Below are 16675 nucleotides of genomic sequence, written 5' to 3'. Positions count from 1 at the left end.
TTCAATAAAATTTTTATTTGAAGTAATTGTAGATTCACACCCAATTGTAGGAAATAATGCACAGAGATCTAGTGTATCCTTTACCCTGTTTTCTGTAATGATGACATCTTATAAAACTACAGTACAGTCTCACAACCAGGATATTGACAGTAATATAGTCAAGATGCAGAACAGTTCCTCACCAGAAGGATCCTTCATGTTGCCCTGTGATAGCCATACCCACTCCTGCCCCACCCTCTCCTTTACCCCTGGCAATCACTAATCTATTCTCCATTTCTATAATTTTGTCATTTCAAGAATGCTATATAAATGGAACCATATACTATGTAACCTTTGACATTGGTGTTTTTCACTCAGCATGATTCTTTGGAAATTCATCCAGGTCATTGTGTATATCAGTAGTTGGTTCTTTTTTTATTGATAAGTAGTATTCCATGTTTATGGATGTACTACAGTTTGTCTAACCATTTACCTGTTCACAGACACCTGGGTTGTTTCTAGTTTTGGGCTAGAAAATCACCTACAAACATTCTTGTATAGGTTTTTGTGTGAACATAAATTTCATTTCTTTGGGATAAATGTCCAGGAGTGCAATTGCTGGGTTGTATGTTAGTTACAAGTTTTTTTTTTTAAAGGTGGCAAATTGTTCTCCAGAGAAGCTGTACCATTTTGCATTCCTACTAGCAAGGTATGAGTGATCCAGTTTCTTTATAAGCTTACAGTATTTGGTATCATCAGTGTTTTTTATTTTAGCCATTCTGACAGGTATATAGTGATATCTGATTAATTTGCATTTCCCTGAAGCTAGTGACGTTGCATATCTTTTCATGTGCTTGTTTGCCATCTATATATCCTCTTCAGTGAAATGTCTCTTCATGTCTTTTGCTCATTTTCTAATGGTAGTGTTTGATTTTAACTTTGAGCGTTGAGAGTTCTTTATATATTCTAGCTACTAGTCCTTTGATGATTATGTTGTTGGTGAATATTTTCTCCCACTCTGTAACTTATCTTTTCAGCTTCCTTAACAGGGTCTTTTCAGAGTAAAATTTTTTAATTTTGATGAAATCCAATTTATCTATTTTTCCTCTTATAGATCATGTTTTTTTGGTATCAGTCAAGAACCCTTTGCCCTGTCTTAGATTCTGGAGATATTCTGTTTTTTCCTAAAAGTTTTATAGTTTTAGGCTTTACATTTTGAATGCCATTTTGAGAGATCCACTTTGAGTTAATTTGGTGTCAGGGGTGAGGCTTAGGTCAAGGGCTTTTGGTTTTAATGTGGTTTTGTTTTGCTGCCTGTGGGTGTCCAATTGCTCCAGCACCAGCTGTTGAAATCCTGCATTTCTCCCTATGAGTTGTCTGCACTTTTGTCAAAAGTCATTGGATATGTTTGCGTGAGTTTATTGTTGGGTTCTCTGTTCTGTTGATCTGTGTGTCTGTCTCTCTGCCAGTGCAGAGTCTTCGTTATTGGAGCTATATGTAAGTTTTGAAATGAGGTAGACTGATTGCTCCCACTCTATTTTTCTTTTTCAAAATTATTTTAGCTATTCCAGTTCTTCTGCCTTACTATACAAGTTTTATCATTATTTTGTCAATATCCACAAAAAATCTTGCTGGGATTTTGGTAAGGATTGTGTTAAACTTGTATATCAGTTGGGAGAGTTGATATTTTTACTATGTTGAGTCTTTCAATTAGTGAACACAGTATGTCTCTCCATTTATTTAGATCTTCTTTGATTTCTTTCATCAGCATTATGTAGCTTTCACTATACAAGTTTTATGCATGTTTGGTTAGATTTACACCTAAGTGTTTCATTTTATTTTAAGCGATAGTAAATGGCATTGTATTTTTAATTTCAACATCCATGTATTTATTGTTAATATACAGAAATATAAGTTTTTTGTATGTTGATCTCGTGTCCTGCAACCTTTCTGAACTCATTTGTGAGTCCTAAGAATAGATTCCTTGAGATTTTGTACTTGATAATATCACCTGCAGATAAGGGGAGTTTTGTTTCTTCTTTCTGATCTATATGCCTTTTATTTCCTTTTCTTGCCTTATTGCCCTGGTGAGAACTTCCAGCCTATAGCAGACATCCTTACCTTGTTCCTGGTTTTAGGGGGAAAGCATTCAGACTTCCACCATTAGGTAAAAGGTTAGCTGTAGGTTTTTGTAGACGTTCTTTAGCAAGTTGACAATGTTCCCTTCTATTCCTAGTTGTTTGAGAGCTTTTAAAATATGAATGGGTATTGAATTTTGTCACTGCTTCTTCCACGTTGAGTGGAATAATCATATGATTTTTCTTCTTTTGATTGTTATGATGGTTGTTTATATTGGTTGATTTTTTAATATTAATCCAATTTTGAATCTGGAGTAAACTCCACTTGGGCATAGTGTTTTCTTTTCATATATTACTGAATCTGTTTGCTAATATTTTGTTAAGGATTTTTGTGTCTATATTCATGAGGATTTTTGGTCTGTAATTTTCTTTTTCTCTTTCTTTTTTTCTGTACTGTCTTTGTCTGGTCTTGGTATTGGGATAATGTTAGCTTTAGTAAATGAATTGAGAAGTGTTTCTCCCTCTTTCATGTTCTGGAAGTGATTGTGTAGAGTTGATGGTAATTCTTTAAACTTTTAGTAGAATCCTCCCATGAAGCATATGGACCTAGAGATCTCTTTTTTGGGAGATTATTTTTACATTGCAAGTTCAATTTCTTGAGAAGTTACAGGGCTATTCAAATTATCTGTTTCATATTGGGTGAGTTGTGGTAGTTTGTGTTTTTTGAGGAAGTGGTTCATTTTGTCTAAATTGTCAAATTTATATGTGTAGAGTTGTTTGTAGGATTCCCTTCTTACACTTTTGATGTTTGTAGAATCTGTCGTGATATCCTCTCTTTCATTCCTAATATTGGTAATTTGTGTCTTCTGGGTTTTTTTTCTGTCATTGTTGCTGGAAGTTTATCAATTTTTATTGATCTTTTCACAAAACTAGCTCTTTGTCACACTTGTTTTCTTTAGGGTTTTTCTCTTTTCAGTTTCATTGTTTTCTGCCCTTATTTTTATTATTCCCTTCCTTCCTCTTGCTTTGGGCTTATTTAGCTTTTCTTTTTCTAGGATCTTGAAGTGGGTGGTATAGGTTGTTTATTTGAGATTTCTCTTTTCTAGTGTAAAAAATAGTGCTATAAATTTCCCTCTCAGCAGTGGTGTAGCCATGCCTCAGATTTTGATAAACTGTATTTTCATTCTCATTCAGTTCAATGTTTTTTTTTCTTCCCTTGAGATTTCCTCTTGGATCTATAGATTATTTAGAAGTGTGTTGTTTGGTTTACAAGTGTTTGGCAATTTTTCTGTTATCTTTCTGTTATTGATTACTGGTTTGATTCCATGTGGGTGAAGAACATTCTGTGTGAGTCCAATTCTTTTACGTTTGTTGAGGTTTGTTTTATGACCCAGGATCTAGTCTGTCTTGGTGTATGTTCTGTGGGCACTTGAAAACAACGTATATTCTCCTGTTGTTGGGTGGACTGTTCTCAAAATGTTGGTGAGAACCTGTTGGTTGATGGTGTTAAGTTCTTCCGTATCCCTGCTGATTTTCTGTCTAATTGTTGTATCAGTTGTTGAGAGAGGAGTGTTGAAGTCTTCAAGTATAATTGTGGATTTGTCTGTTTCTTCTTAAAGTTCTATCAGTTTTTGTTCACACATTTTGTAGCTCTATTGTTTGGTGCTTATACATTTAGGAGTACTATATCTTTTTGAGTTGACCCTCTTGTCTTTAGAAAATGTCTCTTCCTGTCTCTGGTAATTTCCTTTGCTCTGAAGTCTGTATAATATTAATATAGCTACTTCTTTTTCATTTGATCAATTTTTGCATGATATATCTTTTTCCAACCTTTATTTTCAACCTGCCTATTTTGTTATGTTTGAAGTGAGTTTCTTATGACAGCATATATTTGGGCCATTTTTTTTTAATCTGCCTTGCCAATCTCTGTCTTCTAATTGCTGTATTTAGGCCATTTACACTTAATGTAATTTTTTTTTTTCCTGAGGGAGATTCACCCTGAGCTAACAGCTGTTATCAGTCTTCCTTTGATTTTTTTTTTGGTATATGAGCTGTGGTGAGAGCATGGCCACTGACAGATAACTGGTGTAGGTCTGTGCCCAAGAACTGAACCCAGGCCACTGAAGCAGAGCATGCTGAACTTAACCATTAGGCCACCGGGGCTGGCCCAACACTTAGTGTGTTTGTTAGGACTTCAGTCAGCCATTTTATCTTTTGTTTTCTGTTTGTTGTCTCTGTTTTTAGTTTCTCTCTTTTTCCTGCCTTCCTATGGGTTACTTGAATACTTTTTAGAATTCAATTTTGATTTATCTGTAGTCCTTTTAAGTGTATCTTCTTGTATAGCTTTTTTAGTGACTGTTCTTGGTATTACATTATATATACATATCACAGTCTTTGAATGTTGTCATTTTACCAACTTGAGTAAGGTATAGAAACCTTACCTCTCTAACATCCTATTACCCTCTCCTGTTTATAATTGTCTTAATTTCTCTACATACATTTAGAACCACATAAGTTATAATTTTTGCTTTAATCATCAAGCATAATTTAGAAAATTCGAGAGGAGAAGGAAAGCCTGTTGTAGCTGTAGATTTATGTGTTTTATGTGTCTTGCAAGTTTGGATAGGGTTTAGCTATGATTTCTTCCAGTACTTTCTCAGCCCTGCCTTCTTTCTCCTCTCCTTCTGGGAGACCATCCAATGACATAAATGTTAGATAATTTGTTATAGTTCCACAAGTCTCTGAGATTGTTCATTTGATTGAAGTTTTTGTTGTTGTTTTATTTTTTAGTCTGTTTTCTCTCTGTTGTTCAGATTAGGCCATTTCTATTGTTCTGTCTTCCAGCTCACTCTTTCTTTCCTCTGTTCCCTGCATTCTGTTGTTGCGCCCATTCACTGAGTTTTTTATTTTGATTATTGTATTTTCAATTCTAAGATTTCTACTTGGTTCTTTTTAATATCTTCTTTTTCTTTGCTGAGACTTTCTGTTTCTTTATTGAGGTTTTGTATTTTTTCATTTTTTAAGGCTTATTCATAATGGCTCATTGAAGTATATTTATCATGCTGCTTTAAAATATTTGTCAGATAACTCTGACATCCCTTTTACCTTGATGTTGGCATCTGTTGATTGCCTTTTTTCATTGCATTTGAGATCTTGCTAGTTCTTGGTATGATGTGTGATTTTTGATTGAAACCTGTATGTGTTTGTATTATATTAGGAAGCTCTGGGTCTTATTTAAGCCTTCTATTTTAGATGGCTTTCTCTGACACTGCTAGGCACGGGAAGGGAGACCCACTGCTTCATTATTGCCAGGTGTAGGTAGACATCCCAGGCTGTTCACTCATACACCGGGGAGTAGGAGGATTTCTCCTTAATGCTGAATGGGTGGGAGTTCCAGCTCCCCATGTGGCCTCCACTGACACTATAGTGCAGTCACCTTGTTACTGTGGTTGATGATGAAAGTTCTGCCTTTCCACCGAGCCTCCTGATACCACCCCAGCGGGTCGGGAGAAGGACACCTTTCCAGGTAGGAAGGCCAGACTCCCCACAGAGTCTTCATTGACCTCATGGGGATGAGTCTCTTTTTTGGTTGGGAGGGAAAAAGTCCTGCTACTTGCCCTTTTTTGACATCACCTAGGAGGGGTGTTGGGGCTCCCCATTACAGCCTTGTAAGGTGCAGGTCTAGGCTCCCAGCTTGGCCTTTACTGCTGTGGGTGAGTGTGGTGCCACAGTGTTGTCTGTGGTGTTTGTCTAGCCTAGAGCGGCTATTGTGTAGGAAGTTTCTGTCTTGCTGGGCTGCCCTTTCCTGGTCCTTTAGCTGGAGGGAGCAGGCCTTGCTTGGGACTCTTTTTTGGTCTGCTTCCTTTGGCACTTCTAGGTTGCCAGCATCTTCACCTCCAAGTCTGGGTTATGTGAGACAATAAGAATCCCAGAGAACTTATTACCATGTTGTTCCTTGGGTCCCATGGTCACTAGCTCTCCGCCTTTCAGAGTCGTTTGTTTGTTTTATATATAATGTCCAGGGTTTTGACTTTTCCTAGCAGGAAGAATGGGAAGAAGTGCTTCTCCTCCATCTTCCTGGAAACACAAGTCTTCTTACTGATTTTTAACAGATGCAGTACCTTCTTGCATTATTTTAAAGATGTTAATGATACTTATTTTGAAGTTTTTTTCCCATTTGCGATATTAATCCTGTATCCTTGGGTTCATCTGATTTTTTTTGTTTTGTTTTATTTACCTTTTTAATTTGGTAGTTCTCTTTCTCGATGTTAGTTTTCCTCTGATATTTGCTGATTCTTGGTTGTCCACCTGTGTCTGTGCTCACAGATCCCTATTAGGCTGCGGTGGTTGTCAGGTCTGTTGGCAGGGTCTATCTGGGACGTGGGAGCAGGAGGGACCTACTACGGGATAGCGTTGCTTCTGGCAGGTGGTGGGTGGACTCCCTGTTCCCAGAGCACTGTACCACCTTTCTGGCCTCACGCCCTCTTTCTCTGTGTTAGCCTCTGAATTGAGTCCGCTCGCTGCTCAGCCTGGAGGAGGAGGCAGCTGACCTGCTGCTGCCTCAGCTCCTCTCCCTGATGCCTGCTCAGGGCCCCTCCTGTCCTGGCACGCCAGGCCTCGAGATTGCAAGTGCTTCTAGAATTGCTTCTACCTCGGCAGAAGTCTTCTTCCCTGGGACACTGCTTACTCCTGCTGGCCGATCCAGTCTGCTTGCTGTCTTTCTAGAGTTCCTCAGAACATCTTGTCTGCCAATCTTGTTTTCAGGGCCATACAGATTTGTTCTAGGGATTTGGGTCCTGAGGATAGGTAGACCAAGTGCTCAATTTCCCTTCATGGTCTGGTCTCTTTAGTATTTTTATTGTGATGATCACAACAGCTATCACTGATGGCTGTTAGTTTCTGGATGCTACCCCAGACTTATCCTCATCTTTGCATGTAATCCTCAGAAAGATCCTGTGAGCTGGATATTATCATGGCCATTTTACACCAGGGGGAACTGACAGCCAGAAAGGTTACCCACCACGTCTAGGTTCACACAGCTGCTAGGAGGCAGAGCTGAGACATAACTCAAGCCCGTTGACCTGAGGCCTGGATTGTCCCTTTGCAGTTGTAGCTCTCTGATGCCAGGACATAGTGGTGACCCAATGAGGACAGCTGCCACCAAGTTCTGTGAGCAGAAACAGAAGTAGAAAGGAAGGTTCCATGCTGTGCACGTGTATTCTTTTCCTTGAACAAATTCATATTCCCTCTGAGAATAATTTGTTCTTACTTCTCTCTCTTGGTCTAAAATATATGAAGCCATGCATTTCAACGTTTCAACCTTCCTCTGATATGGGGAATAACATAGGAAGGTAGTGAGAAGGAATAGAGATCATCCTAGCTTCTCTTCTCATTTAACCTTTCTTTACTCTCTCACTCTGTTAACCTTTCAAAAATAATTTCAGCCCTCTGCATAGTTTGCCTCCTTCTCGCTCCCTGTAATGCTTTTTTGCTCTTACCCCACCTGCTTCTGTTTGGCATTGGTGGTGGGCAGCTCCCAGACTTAGTTGCATCCACCAGCCATGAGCTCCGCAGCAGCAGCAGCTCACCTACAAGCTCAGCTCCGTGGGACAGAGCCCTTCCTGCTGGTGCCCAGAGGGGTGTAAAGGCCCCTCCCAGACTGCAGGCTGATGGTGTGAGCCTGGTCACTGCGTCAGGTCCTTCTGGCTTCAGGGCGCCTCCCAGCATCCTGTGAGACAGGCTCTCTGGGGATCCAAGTGTCCACCCAGACCTGAGCAGAACTTGCTGTCAGGGAAGTCCGCAACCTGACAGCAAGTCACTTGCCTGTCAGGTTGCAGGCAAGTGAAGCCATCATCCCTTTAGCTTTAGGAGGCGCCTAGCTTTTGGCAAGTTCCTCACCTGTGCTGGTGCTTAACTAGAGTCAGACGTGTTCCTGAGGCGGGACCAGGGTCACCTGGGATGCAGTGTTTTTGGTACCGCACACCCTGCTTCTAGTTTCAGAGAAGCACCAAGCCCAAGGGGCGGATCCCAAGGCTGCTCAGGAGCAGGCAGCAAGGAGCAGGGCAGCTGGAGGCTGCCTAGATCACCCCTCTGGGCCTGGCAGATGCTTTGACACAGAAACCGCCCCCTGCTCAGGCCTCAGAAGTGTGCACATCTTTTCAGCCTGTGTTTACTCCGTTTCTGGAAAGGAAAACAGCAAGAGCCAAATTTCTGTTGGTGTTTTTGTTCCATATTTAGATTGGGGAACTGAATCATGTTTTTCCTTTCAAAACATGAAAATGTTAACTACATAACAGCTAAATTAATCCATAACCATAAATTAGTTAATTATGTTAATTCAGAGTCACAGAATTCAATCTCATTAGCGTTTCCATTAAGCAGTTCAGGCTTGTGAGCATTTAAGAGGACAGTTTAAGCTGCAGATTAATCTTCAAAGGCTCCAAGTGCATTTTCAACTGCAATGATTTAAGATGCATTGGGAGGTTTGGGGGATTTGGTGAATGTGGGCAGCTACTATCAAGGGACCGGTGCTCTCAGGGAGCTGGGGTTCGCCACCCCCCCCCCCCTCACCGTTCTCATCAAAGGCCCCTGCCTGCTGGGTCTGAGCATCACTAGGCTAAGCCATGGGAAGGAGGAGATGGACAGAATCAGCCATAGCTCCTTCACTCACCCCTGTGTCTCCCTGGTGGCCATGCCGTCCCCAGGCTGCCCTGCTGCAGCCACCCCCAGAGGACAGTGAGACTTGACTCTTGAATGCCTTGGGCTACACAGTCCAGGTTTCTGAGGTTGTCCTCACAAACACTGAATGAGGAGAAGCTTTGCTCCTGGGTGTATGTGGGAAAGACAGAGAGACAGGGAGAGACATATTCAAGTCCAAATGACAAGCTCTCAGGTAGTCCTGTTTATGGCAGAGGAAATGTCTGGTTTTCATGGTGGTGTGATTGTCTTACTTTTGCTGCCGTCTTGTCTCCTTCAGAGGCTCGTTCAGGGCATGTGCTCACTTCCTCTGTCACAAGTGCAATCCTCTCAGGGTTCCTTGCTGTCCCCACTTGCAGGGTGGATATTTGGGTGCCCCATCCATCTCAGAAGTGTGCTGCTCTGTCCAGTGTCCAAGCTACCGCCTCTCACTGAATAGCTGTGTGTCCCTGGTCAATCCACTGTTGTTCTCTGGCCCCTGTTCCCTGGCAGGGAGACCAGGAAAGTCAGCCTAGATTCCAAATCTCTAGGTAATTGCTGAGGCTCTTCCAGTTTTTACCATTCTTTGAAAAATCAGCAGAACCTGATTATGAAAGAGTGAACTGATTTAAAATGTAGTTGTCATTATTATTTAGGTATGCCAAGGCCAACAGATCAAGAGACAATGGGCATTAAATAGAATTTGTTTGGGAATAGAGTTCCCAAGAGGAGAGGGCAGGCCCCGCCATGGAGGGCCACATGGGGAAGCACCAGGCTGGTCAGGAGGCAGAGGGGGTGAGGGGACTAGTGGCCTAAAGCCATTGTTGTAGTTTCCACAGGAAAGAATGGGCAAGGCAGGGTAAGCAGGCTTAGAATTGGCTAGTTTGAATAATTTCAGTGAGTTTTGGGGTGTAGGGGCTGTCCCTAGTTGTCTGGTACCTCATCTTGGGGTGATTATGGCAGGCGGAGAGTGGCCCAGAGAGCCCCATAAAGAAGGTGGTTGGGACGTGGGCTCTGGATTGGTTGGTTTGCATGTGAAAGATGTGCTCCTGGGGGCGTTCTTTGCTGTCTCTAAGAGTTGGCCAGCCCTGGGGTGCAAGGTGTCAGTCGATCCAGGGTCGGCAGAGCCCCCAAATGTCAAAGTTTCAGAATACAGAAAATAAGACATGGTTAATGCAGGACTCTACCTAGAAAGGGCCTCATCTCATTGACCCAGGGCTCCATGACAGCATAGGCCCATGAGTTTTCTGGTATACCACTGGCTACAGCTGCATTTCCTCTCGAGAAGGAGATGGAATGGCTCCATCGGGAGATCAGGAGCAGAGCAGGCGGCCAAGAGAGACTTGGCTTGCTCATTAGCTGCTGGTCTCCAAGCACTTCGTGTGGTGGTGGTAAATCTAGATGTGCCTTGACGACTCGGCAGACCGCAGCTGCCTGGGGTTCGTAGAACAAGGTTGTCATGTATGGGCATATTTAGAGATTTGAGAGCTCTGTTGCTATCTTAGGCGATAATGAGAGTTGACAGAAACCTTTTAGGTTTGTAGCATTTCTAAACAACTGTTGAAACCTCACTTGGCCCAGAATGGCTGCTGGTAGAACAGAATGTACTGTAGCTCCAATGGCAGAAAAACCAAAAACCAATTCTCTGTGGATTTGCTAAAATAAACTCAGGATTAATGAGCAAAATTTGTCGGGGAGGCCTATTTGTCTCAGGAAGCTACAATCTAATTTTACTTGCCGCCGTTCGTTGCTCTTGCATTGCCATTCATTTGCTGAAGGCAAAATACATTACTTCTCAGTAAGCAAAAGTGGGCCCAGCATGTCCTGCTCCCCTGCCTTCCTCTAGATGTTAACAACCTGGGCTGATAGCTGACTTCTTGTATTGGGGTGTGTGTGTGTGTGTGTGTGTGTGTGTGTGTGTGTGTCTGTCTGTCTGTCTTCTTCTCATTGCCTTTTTTTTTTGCCTTACCAACTGAAATGTATTTTCTCTCAGTTCTGGGGGTGAGAAGTCCAAGATCAAGGTGTTGGCAGGTTTGTTTTCTTCTGAGGTCTCTCTCCTTGGCTTGCGGATGGCTGCTGCTTCTTGTGTCCTCCCATGGTCATTCCTGGGTCTGTGTGTTATCTGTGTCTGAGTTTCCTCTTTTTATAAGAACACCAGTCATATTGGATTAAGGCCCACCCATATGACCTCATTTTAGCTTCATCACCTGTTTAAAGACCCTATCTCCACGTACAGGCACACTCTCGTCTCCCCCATTGCTGTTTAACATTGAGCTCCCTCGGAAAGTTTTCAGGAGAAATCTGTATCCTGTGCTGCTTTACGGGGTCCACTGCACGTCGATAGGTTTGCCTTGCCTTATACAAGCCTGTAATTTGGAAAGGCGCGCTCTAAATTAGAACAGGGCAAGGGAGGAAGGACGGGTCACTATGAAAAAAGCATTGTTGGTTTTTTTAACTTTACCAAGAGACTTGTAAAATCATTCATTTCAGCAAGTTCTCCCAGGGCATTTAAAGTATAACTGGGTTCAGGCAATTTTATAGGGAAGCATATATGGTTTAAAGTGAGGCAAGCCTGTGTGGTTCTTTGCTGCATGCAGCTTCAGTGCGCAACCAGAGCTGTCTGCTGGGGGACTGAGCCCCCAGAGCATTCTGAGTTGTTCACCCAATCTCAAATTGGTCAGGTCTTGCACAGCACCACCCTCCTTCAATGCAACACTCCTTCCGCTTCATGCCCGCAGTCCTGTCCTCGGAGTGGACCAGGCCTGTGTCTCCTGCTGCCATGAGCTCTGAACCCAGCACTGCAGCAATCATGGGCACGCTAACACCCGGCAGTTAATTTGCCATCCAAATGATTTGCCCAAATTATTTTTATACCTGACAATTTATGGTAAACAGGTCTTTCCTTTTTCATTAGAGAAATGATTACTGTTTTTCTTCAATTCGGCATTTCCAGGGAGCCATTCACATTTAAAGCTAATATTGGAACAGCAGGTTTCTACTGAAAATATTTACCTTTTCTTTGTTGGCAACTTGTCAGCCGTGGGGAAATAGATACTTCATTAAAATCTAAATGCCTTATGCTTTCTTTCTCGCCCATCAGTCACTGCTCTTCTGAGATGAAAAGCATTGTGAGAAGTGTTGGGAAATCATTCTGGTTGTTTGTTTTTACTTACTTTTGGATGTCTTCTGCCATCTTGTTCTTCTTGTTCAAAAATAGGCTTTCCAACACCTGTGACACGCATGGAGAAGTCCTAGAATAGCAGGTTCCACTTCTCCACTAGAACATCAGAATGGTTTTGGCTGTCTGTGCGGCCGGTGGGATCTCCTGCCCCGAAAAGTGCATTGCCAGATGTAAGGGCGTAAACAATGCAGCTGCCATTTCTCAAGCAGTGCTGGGTGCCAGGGCCTCAACATATATTTAATCCTCTCAACTACCCCCATGTAAATATCATGGAAAACAAGGGCTCAGAGAGTTTGAGGCCCTGGCCCAAGGTCCCACAGAGCCGAAATTCCACCCCAGGACTCTCAGACCCTGCTGTGTTTCCCCCACTGCGAGCTGCTCTCCGTCTTGCCAGGGCCATGCCTTTGCCACACCCCGCTGCCAATGTCCCACACTGGTCACGGCCCCTCTCTGGGGGCTTTGTGGCAGAGGGAGCTGAGCACCTGGGTCCAGCATCTCTGACACAGCCATGGACACGGAAGCCCTGGGCACACAGACCACTGACTGTGGGAATGATGGTACTTCGGGCCACCCTGACTCTTCCTGTCCATCCAGAAATCAGAAATGAGAAAGTACAGTGAGTTGATGTAACAGCCATGTGGGCTGTGGCTGCAGGTGGCTCTGCCCCGTCGATAAAAGAGAGAAAGGAACCCCATGATAGATGCCGACAAACCCAGAAAAGGTTTGGCCCTCGTTGTAACTCCCTTCGTCTTCAAAGGGAAATTAGTTCTTACTCTGTTGAAATTAAGGACCTCTATTTGTGAAAAGACACCATAAACAACGTGAGAAGAGAAGGCATCAACTGGGAGAAGATATTTACAATATATATAACCAACAAAGGATTCATTCCCAGTACAAGCAAAACCAAGCAATATATTATTAAGCATTCATACAATTGTATAAAATGGTAGTTTTTAAAAAGCAATGGAAGGAATAATCCAAAATTCTGAGCAGATTTCTCAGTGAGGGGCAGGGCGTTGGTATGCACCCCAGTGGGTCACGACCGTTTCACATCAGGTGGAGGGTTCATGGGTGTCCATTATTTTACTGGGCTTTGTAACTAACATGTATGTGACATCTGATCCTTCATATATATCAAATAGTCAATTTTTTTTAAATAAAGGTAAAAAGTAATTATTGTTATAAACAACCTCTTGAAGTAGGTGTCATTACTCCCATTTTTACAGGTGGGGAAACAGGCTCAGCCACTAACACGTACGTTAAGTACTTATTGCACGCCACACGCTTTACATGAATCATCTCTTTTAGTCTGTATGGCACTACTCCCATCATGGGGACCCCACCCTCATGACCTCATCTAAACCTAATTTCCTCCTAAAGGGCCTCATCTCCAAGTACCATCACATTGGAGGGTAGGGTTTCAACATACGAATTTGCGGAGGGACACAGACATTCAGAACGTAGCAGATAGTGCAGAAAGGAAGGGAAATAGATAGAAGAGAAGATGGATGGTGTTGAAGTTTATTTCTACTGCTCCTTTTTAAGGCCTTCCAGCTATAAACAGACGGTTCTTCTGATGACTTCAGCGTCATCTTCAGTCGCTGCCCATGCCCACTTGGCCCACACTCCCGAATGGCTCTTGGCACTGTTGGTGAACGTCTTCGTGTCACCCAGACCTCAGCCTCACTGTTGTTTGGCTATAAATTTCTCAGGCATTGATTCTGAGTACAATTCCCAGGCTTTTATAGCAGAGTTTCCAGTTGAGCTTGGTGTCCCACCCGGGTATGGGGCCAAGAACGATGTGCCCTAGAGTGGCCTTCCCTGTCCCTACCACCACTGGTCGCCTACCCGGCCTCCTGAGGACCCCCTGCAGTGACTTTTATATTCTCCTAGCTCACAACTGGGGAACTTCAGGGCAGATGTTAAGGAGAAAACCTCAGGAAAACCTGAGCCTTCAAAACCAGGTAGAATGATTGATAGAAGGGAAGAATTTACTACAGTTACGTCTTCTTCAGATGTTCTTCAGATAGGAAGTTTCTCACCCTGACAAATCATGAAGTGCCTTTAGTTATTTGTTTACGAGCCGTGTGCAACTGGGCGAGAGATTAGAGGACGAGATCATTTGAAATTGATGTGTTAGGGATCTTGCCCACTAATTATCCATCAAAAGTGACAGCGGGGCATCTCCACGACTACGGTTTAAACGGATGGGACAGGAGGACTTAATTTCCATAAAAAGTTTGTCCCTGAGCACCTGGGGCAGTGTCTCCTCAGAGTCTCCTTCCTGTGGTTCTTCCTGCTTGAGTCCTGTACCTTCTCGTTTCACCTGGGGGAAAAGTCATTATTTTGTTTTCTTTTAATGAACTACATTCAGAGTTTCTGTTTTTTGAGAACCTCCTATACGTTGATGTGGATTCTGGGAAATAGAATGAATAGACCCAGTCCAGTCTGGGGGCACCTCTGCTTGGTGAGGTGGGCCCCAGAAAGAGTGCTGCCTGGGCTGGGGGTGCACGGGAGAGGGGGCTGCAAACGTTAACAACCACGTCTTGGAAGAATCTTTAAGGGCGCAGGGAAATGTCTTGCATACAGCTCAGTGGGATAAAAAGACTTCTAGAGAAAGTGGATGCTGTGGGCAAAGAAATATACTAGAAGAAAATAACCAAAATATTGTCACGAGTTATTTCTCTATTTCCCAAACTTTCTGCAAAGACCATATATTATTCTTGTAATCAGAAAAAGTCCCCTTTTCCATGACATCTTAAATAGCTCTGAGATTTGAAGTTTGTTTTGATGAAAGACATGGCCATCGCTCATGCAGAGGGAGCTGGGCCTGGTGTGGGAGGGGCTCCTGGGGGCCTCTGAGGGGGTGGCTGTGGGTGCTGCACAGCCATGTAGAGTGCTGATCCAGGTGGGGTGGCAGAGGTTTCCTGAGCCGCAGAGAGGTACAAATTTCTGTATTCACTAGTATCCAGGCAGGATGGGCTGGTGGCTGCTTCCCGGTCATCTGCCAGCATCACTGAGACCCCTTCTCTGGCTGAGGCCCTTGGGTGAGGTGGGGGACCTCACCTGCTGGATGCAGAGTGCAGTCAGTAAGGAGGCAAATGCTGGGCTCTGGGGCAAGGAGGAGAGACCTTGGCTGGAGAGGCAAGCGCTGGGAGGCTTGTGGGAGCCCACTCGCCCCCTCTCCTTTTGGGGTGCTCCCGAGGAAGCTGTTCTTGCCACCTCCTGAAGACCCCTCCAAGGGTCGTGGAGCCCGAATACACAGGAGATGAGATGGCGCCTCCTGCATGGACTAGGGTGTGGCCTCTGCCTTCCCCAAAACTCGTAATTATAAATCAGGGGTGGGCTAATTTTCTTAAAAAAGAAAAACAAACATAAACTATTAACAGCCGGGAAAGTTGAAAACAGCTCTGGAGTTCTCTTATAGAAATGTCCATTTTCAAATACCAGTGTGACGTCATGGTACTGAGGAAACTGTTTAAATCCTGTGTTTTCCAAGTAGCTTTGTTTTCTTTGTTGCCATCTTGGCGTGGCACACTACAATGTGGCCTGGGGTGTCATTTTAATTCTTTCACATTGGCCAGCACGGAATGGGGAGAAAGGTTACCAAAATGACAATGGAAAAACTCCTAAGCTCTTTGGGGCTCTCTGGCCGCCCTGTCCCCAGGATCACAATCTCTGGGCTCATAAAAGCACCAGGTGAGCACGGATGTCAGCCTCCTTCTGTGCTTTCAGGCATCCGCATGCTGGACGGAGATGTGACAGATGTGGTCGAGGCGAAGTCTCTGGGCATCAGGCCCAACTACATAGACATTTACAGCGCCAGCTGGGGGCCGGACGACGACGGGAAGACAGTGGACGGGCCTGGCCGACTGGCTAAACAGGCCTTTGAGTATGGCATTAAAAAGGTGTGAGTAACCCGGGGCTGCGGTGGGGCTCTTGGGGGCGGGGGGACTAGTAAAACATTTTTTAACAACGAAAGATCAGAGTGACATAGGCCGGAGCCCTGAAACAGGACCAGGAAGGCCTGCTGTGCCAGGACCAGAGTGAGAGAGAAGTCACTCACGGGCTCTCGGAAGCGGCTCTCTACCAACCAGAGCAGGGCTATTTCACCTCGTGACAGAATAGCTGTTCCAGCGAGAGCCAGCTGGTCACCCGCCAGCCCCAGGACTCTGTTCCTTGGAGCCTGACCGCCCACGGCTGAGAGGTGTGTGCAGGCGGCTGATAGGGGTCTTAGTCAGGCACCTGGCCTGTTACCATGCAGGTGGAAGGGGTGTCCTGGACCTCAGACTTTTGCCCACAAAAGTACCCGGCTGTGGAGCTCTCTTCATCCATTGCAGGGCTTGCACTAATCCAGCCCCAGCAGGAAGGCTTGGGCTTGTTGTGCTCCCTGCCAGCATGCAGCCCAGCATGTTTAGGATGTTTTGGGTAGAACCTCACCAGGGACTAAACAGAGCAAACATCTGAGTGCTGGTTCTCCACTGACTGGCTAAGGGGACCTGGCGGGAGGCGGCTGGCAGGCTCCTTCTGGGAGGCCCACCCCCAGCCACTCTGTGATCATCAGTTCTGGGACCTTGTGAGTCAGAAAGTCTGGAGTGGGGTGGGGGGACAGGAGATGACCCAGTTCTTACAAGCAAGAGGCAAGGCAGATTTCTGGGCAAGGATAGCTTCTTGGAGCAGACAGACGGAGCTGTGGTCAGCGTCTTGCCAGCCCTGGGTGGCCCAACAAGCCCCAGCCCAGCACATAAGGTGTGGCTCAGTG

At 44.4% G+C, this 16675-nt stretch overlaps 1 protein-coding gene across 1 annotated transcript in view; it reads left to right on the top strand.

Annotated features, from left to right (window-relative positions):
* Nucleotides 1-16675, top strand: part of PCSK6 (proprotein convertase subtilisin/kexin type 6) — a 181024-nt gene that overhangs the window by 81137 nt on the left and 83212 nt on the right. The window contains 1 exon segment of the mRNA XM_070620507.1: nucleotides 15649-15821. Within this exon segment, the coding sequence (XP_070476608.1) occupies nucleotides 15649-15821 (173 nt within the window).

The sequence above is a fragment of the Equus przewalskii genome, chromosome 1, assembly GCF_037783145.1.
Source record: "Equus przewalskii isolate Varuska chromosome 1, EquPr2, whole genome shotgun sequence".
Classification (NCBI taxonomy): domain Eukaryota; kingdom Metazoa; phylum Chordata; class Mammalia; order Perissodactyla; family Equidae; genus Equus; species Equus przewalskii.
This window is presented reverse-complemented; position numbering and strand designations above follow the sequence as displayed.